The following is a 6067-nucleotide window of genomic DNA, read 5'->3' as shown; positions in this document are numbered from 1 at the left end:
AATGTTTCTTTCCCTTTTTATTTTTGAACGCTAATTAATTAAATATAATTTTACTTTTCAGGTATCCTAATTTTTAAGTAAATTTAAAATCAAAAGATTTTTTTAGGCTGAAAATGAAATTAATAGTTATAAGGTGAAATCCAAATTTGACCGTAGGATAGTATTTGTAGCTACTTATGCTTGACTGGGACGTATCCTCCATGTTTGGAACTTTGATCGGTGGACTAGTCCGAGATGTTGGGAAGCTCTTAGATTCCAAGCCGCCACATAATCCGAACTAGCTTTTAAAACTAGAGGGGACGAGGAGATCTTCAAAAGCTTTGGTAGTACCCTTGGGCCTTGGGCCCTGTGTGAATTAGACTTGGACCAACTCTACACTTTCAAAGCCCAAAACCAAGTTGTTCACACCTTCTCCAAAACAAATTAAATTGTAGAACAAAAATATAGGTAAAGTTAAAATTTAATTAAATAAAGAGATCCTGTTCCTCCCATTTGAATTTACTTTGGAGGTTAAGACACTACGAACTCAAAATGTAGATGGCAAACATTTCCTTACGATGCAGATGCCAACTTTTTCAATATTTTCTACCCTCCGCTATATACCCTTTTTCTTAATCTATTCGTAAAATGTACATAAGACCTCAAAATATACAGTCTGTGTGTTGTTAATGGCAGACCTTTCACTTCAAGATAGGTTTCTGGCGGGTATTTGTAAATGTAACATCCCCATTAAGTACTGAGCCGATGAATTTTTCGACTTCTTCTTCTGTTATTTCACCCAAGTATGCTGCAAATTTCCCTTTTCGACGTTTGTAAGCGATCAAAATTTTATCGGATGACTTGAATCCTGCACTGTCAAATGCATTTAGAAACGATACTTGCTTTGTTGCATCTACAAGAGCATAGGATATGGTTTCCTTTGAGCCAGGCGTAGAGTTCTGCCGTCTTGACAGTGTCTTCTGAGACACCTGAAAATTTTAAATCAAGAGAGGAAAGAAAATGTAAATATATAACTGCTAGAAACCAAAACCAGAACCACAGTGTGTATTGTATAATTCTCACTTCCTCCTTTTCTCTTCCATTCTATTTATAACCAAATTCGTCAACAAACTTAAACCGATTACTACCATACTCTTACTAATATCCCCATTGCTATCCTGTTAAGAATTCCTATAAATAACAAGCAGGCGATCAAGCAAAAATGCAGTGGCTTCGGACCATGTTAGTGCTTTCAAGATTGATTAGGGTATGCAACGATTATGGAGGGTTCGGGAAAAACCTGAAGAATTGATTAGTTGAAGGTCTATTTAAATGTTCCAGAAGTTAAACCAAAATCACTCGAGAGACAACTAAAATAATTCCTACGAGACTGGCATTTTTATACCTAGAACTCAAAGGCACGACGGTGTACGACCAATGGTATAGATTCTATTTAAGTAAGATAGTAAAAACTACTTATGAATCAACCATGAAAATAGTGTCGAAATAAGAAAAGTAAAGAGCTACGAGTTAACCAAGTGGCAAGTAGTTTGAGGTGCTTAGGTGCTCCCTATCTTGTGGACTCACACTATAGCTTAAACCGTCCTACACTATACCAGTATTCCCTATCCCAGCCTTTCCACTTACCCTATTTATAGCAAATCATCCTAACAACTTCCCTGGTTTACTACTCATATACTATATTAAGCTTCCTAGTACTGCCCTAATCAATGTAATCTAGTCAAATAGTCCATCAAGACTGGGTATTGAGAGCAATTTCATAGTCAGTCAGAGTTGCCGTTAGAACCTCTGAAGCTCCTTATCCAAAACATGAATGAGATGGCAAAGAATGTTCAATTTACATCGAGTCAACCGGGAAAGTAAATATGCTTAAAATACAAGTGTTCTCACCATTTTTAGGATCGATTCCAATTTGTTCCTTGCTTTAGAAGATCTGAAGGCACCAATAACACAAACAGGAGTCTTCTCCCCACAGACAGAATCAAAGTTGGACCCAGTCAATAGAGGGATCTGATTCTCTACAGAATCAGATTGTGTTTTGGAAGTTGGCCTTGACGCTGCCTTCCTGTTCTTTTTCTCAAAACCATTAAGTAAATTGCTAAGATCATCAATGGCAGACTTCAAATCCTTCACATTAATCCCTGTTCGAAGAACATGCCTCTCCCCATTTGATAACCAACCCACTATAGCTGGAAGGGCATCAACTCCTAACTTCTTTATAGAAGGATCTGAAGCATCCGTTACCTGTGAAATAAAAAATAATTATGTTATCAATGTACGGAAATGATGCACCTCCAAAGAAATAGCCCGCAAAAACTATGGCATGGTTAATGATATAAATTTAATTCACGCTGATAGAAATAGAATCAATTAACCAACACCAATTAACAGATACTAGCTGCATACAAGAATGAGATGAGCAAGCTCAGGTCTAAAATACCTCTGCATCGTAGAAATTGAACTGCTTGCGAAACAAACCGCTAAGGACACGCCAGATGACAGGTGTCTCCTTTTTGGTAGACAAAAGCATTAAAGTGGGTAGTCTTCCTCTATTGCTGGAAGAAAAATCGAACTGCTTCAAATTGACCCGTTGCGAGAACCTTGGAAAATGCTCTTGACAAAAACCTTTCAAACTCTTCACATCAATGTCCCCACTGTACTCTACCAGAGAACCCTCATTGCTTTTTATGTATGAGTATACAAATATCCTGGGAGTCCTATGAGGGTAGATGCCGAGGTCTTTGCAGAAAGAGGACTCTGAGTCACAATCTATTCTTCCAACCTTCAAATCAAAACGTAAAACAGAAAATGAGAACAGTGACCATTCATCAAAGCTATTCAATTTTAGAAATGTTGTGCTTAATCTAGCACCTTTAAAGCCCCCTGCAATGTACTGGCAACTTCCTCTATGATTGATTGAACATGATCCACCCCCTTCAAAGATGATGTGGTTGGAAACAAGAGCCAAGTCATTCCCTGGTCCACAATTTCTTTCTTTAACAATTGTTTATTAATGACCTTGATGCTTGATGAACTTTTAGGTCCAGATTGAGCCTTAGAGTGACCACCAAAACTACCCTTATCCTTGAAGCCACCTCCAAAAAAGTTGGAGAATATATCTTCCATGCCAAAGCCGAAGGGATTTGAACCACTAGGCCCACCGAAAGAAAATGAGAAAGACTGTGAACCTCCCTGTCCACCAGTACTCTGCCACTGGCCTGGCCCGAAAGGCTGCTGACCCTGTCTTCCTCCTCCGTTCGTAAAGAATGTATATCCACCACCTTGATCCCCTGAAGGACCAGCGCCAAATCCAGGGGCACCTTTTTCATCACCATACATATCAAAATTTTTCCTCTTCTCTTCATCTGATAAAATCTCGTAGGCTGGAGAATGAAGAAGTAAGGTCAATTGTCGTGAAAAACTATAAATATCTTGACCAGATAAGAACAAAGTGAATATTAGACATTTTGGCGTAGTAGTAGTAGTAGTTTAGCATGGGATCAATATAAAACACCGTTATTTATTCTCCAATGTTGAACCTCATGAATCAAATTAAATATGCACTATTCAACCGAAAATCATCCGACGATTAAAAGATAGAGAGTGAAAAGAGATGAACTCAGCATAAAATCCCTGTCAAAAAAATACGTTAATCAAACAAAGTAACTAATATACCGTTATTTATTTCTTCAAACTTCTGTTGTGCGCCTTTTTTCTTATTTTTATCTGGGTGATACTGAAGAGAGAGCCTGCCAAGGATTCATAAAGACCGTGACGAGTGAGAATGACTAACCCATAAATGAAGTCAAAAATAAAATTCTGCCTAACCAATAAAATTTGGGTGATATTGGAACAAATCAAATATTAGATATGAAAATCAACAAAAACCAGCACAATGTTAGTCCCAGATGATATTCAGTGAATAAGAGCGCATAATCAATAAAATTCTGCCAGGAGCCAACACAACCACATGAAGTTGAATCAAAAGTTTGGAGGGAAGTTACAGAACATACTTGTGGAAAGCTTTCTGAATTTCCCGCTGACTCGCATTCCGCTCAACTCCGAGAACCTGAAAACAATTTAAAAAAAAAAACGCAACAAACATGAGCCATTATATAACATCGCCACAAAACTTCAATACTCCATAGCAAAACGCCTGTTAAATTCTTGAGTTACAAACAATTAGACGAAAATCAAGCCGACCGTCGAAATAAAAAACGTCGATTAACAACAAATGTCAAAATGCATCAACGAGAGAAAAAACTTAGAACGATATTTCGTTACCTTATAAGGGTCCATTGTTTTGGCTTCTAAAGACAGCCGAAAGAGGAACAGAAACGCCAGAACGAGGATGATGGATGCTAAGCGAGTCCCCATGATCAGATTAAACAGAGATTTGCAACTAATGAGTTTGAAAATTGGAATTTGGTAATTGGGAAATCAGAAAAATGGAGGGAGAAATCAAACGCCGAGATGCAAATAAATATACGTTCCTTCCCGTTGTCGGGTGAAATAGAGAAATCCAGAGCCTTCGATTTTTTGCGAAATCAGTAATTTGCTTGCGTGGCAGCGCCCAAGTCATACCACGAAATCCAACCAATGAGAGTCGAGAATTTGCTTACGTCAAATCTTTAATTCCCGTTTTCAAATGGGCCGGGCCAAAATTTTCATGTATGGCTTCGTTCATTTTGGGCCCACTCAGTTTAGCTCGCGATCTACAAGGCTAATGGCCCAGAGCCGAGGAACCGGTGGACTCAATAACATACCCTTCCCAAATTATTTCCCACCAGTTCGAGACTTCCTTTATTCTTGGTTTTTTAATAACCGAACTAGTTGCAAATGTAGCAATTATATTCAAAATAATTGTATATAACAATATTTTAAAAAAATTATAAATATAGCAAAATCTATCGAAATCTATCAACGATAGGAATCTATCACTGATAGACCATATAGTAAATGTTGGTCTATCATTAATAAACCATAAGAATCTATCAATGATAGACTTTGCTATATTTGTAATTTTTTAAAAATATTGGTACATATTTAATAATTATTCTAAAAATTGCTACCTATTATAATTACCCTTAATCATTTAGAAACAACTTCTCTTATTATATAGAAAGATTTGGAAAAATCAACTATTTTAGACATGTTATTTCACTAATGATAAAATCTCTATTGTATATAGGGGTATACAAAAGATAAAAGCTCACATAACCCCACTTAAATTAAGGGAACTAGAAAATAGCATCGTTTGAAATATCTAGTAAGGATCTATTTCAAATTCTATCTATGATAGACATTGAAAATCTATCACTTTCTATCATTGATAAATTCTAAAATTTTGTTATATTTTGTTAAATATTTTTTTTCATTTTATATATTTAAAAACAACTCTACTCATATTATTATTATAAGTGCGGTAAATACTTTTTTGGCTTACCTTTGTTTCATTTAAGTAATTTAATTAAACTCATATATGTTAAACCTTATTTAGTAACCATTTCATTTTTGTTTTTTGTCTTCTGGAAAATAAGTCTATTTTATCTCCATACCTTACAATGATTTACATCTTTCTTGTTAGTACAGTAGTTGAGTTATGAGCTAAATTCCAAATTTAAAAACTAATTTTTGTTCTTGTTTTCTAAATTTGAGAGGACTGTTTTGTTAACAATTGGATTATCAATCATAGAATATAGTACATGGTTTATTGTTTTAAAAGGAACGTAAACAAAAACAAAGTAAAGTAACAAGGTGTATTATTTAACAAACTTAGGAATAACAAATAAAAAAAGAGGCAAATTTGTGTTTGGCGTCCTTGTGAGAAATGAAGTGCATAGTCAAATTTGTGTGTACGGTTGGATGAGTTCCCCTAATCCCCCAACTACCCATGATTTGTCATTCTTCTTCAATTCAACATTATCCAGTATATGTTTGGCTACCATTGATTTGTCATTATTTTAAAATTCAACCTCATACATCGCTATCCGTACACACATATGTGTATGTATATGTTAAACTATGCAAAATTCCTATAAATGATACATGAGTACCTTTAATTCTC

At 35.7% G+C, this 6067-nt stretch overlaps 1 protein-coding gene across 1 annotated transcript; it reads right to left on the bottom strand.

The window, feature by feature from the left end:
* Positions 1–444: 444 nt before the first annotated feature.
* Positions 445–4495, bottom strand: LOC103486271 (dnaJ protein ERDJ3A). Its single transcript, XM_008444169.3, has 7 exons — positions 4285–4495; positions 4014–4069; positions 3676–3749; positions 2872–3383; positions 2441–2782; positions 1891–2244; positions 445–968 (listed from the first exon to the last, which is right to left on the bottom strand). Exons 1-7 carry the CDS (start codon positions 4375–4377, stop codon positions 681–683), a joined length of 1719 nt encoding a protein of 572 aa, XP_008442391.2. The 5' UTR covers positions 4378–4495; the 3' UTR covers positions 445–680.
* Between the last annotated feature and the right edge of the window lie 1572 nt (positions 4496–6067).

Source organism: Cucumis melo, chromosome 4 (assembly GCF_025177605.1).
Source record: "Cucumis melo cultivar AY chromosome 4, USDA_Cmelo_AY_1.0, whole genome shotgun sequence".
Taxonomy (NCBI): Eukaryota; Viridiplantae; Streptophyta; class Magnoliopsida; order Cucurbitales; family Cucurbitaceae; genus Cucumis; species Cucumis melo.
Note: the sequence above shows the minus strand (reverse complement) of the source record. Positions and strands in the feature narration are given on the sequence as shown.

Coding starts and splice junctions, on each gene's coding strand:
- LOC103486271 (XM_008444169.3), bottom strand. CDS start 4,377: ATGGGGACTCGCTTAGCATCCATCATCCTCGTTCTGGCGTTTCTGTTC. Junction 3,750..4,013: donor ATTCAGAAAGCTTTCCACAA/GTATGTTCTGTA, acceptor AATCCTTGGCAG/GCTCTCTCTTCAGTATCACC. Junction 969..1,890: donor TGGAATCGATCCTAAAAATG/GTGAGAACACTT, acceptor TAAAATTTTCAG/GTGTCTCAGAAGACACTGTC.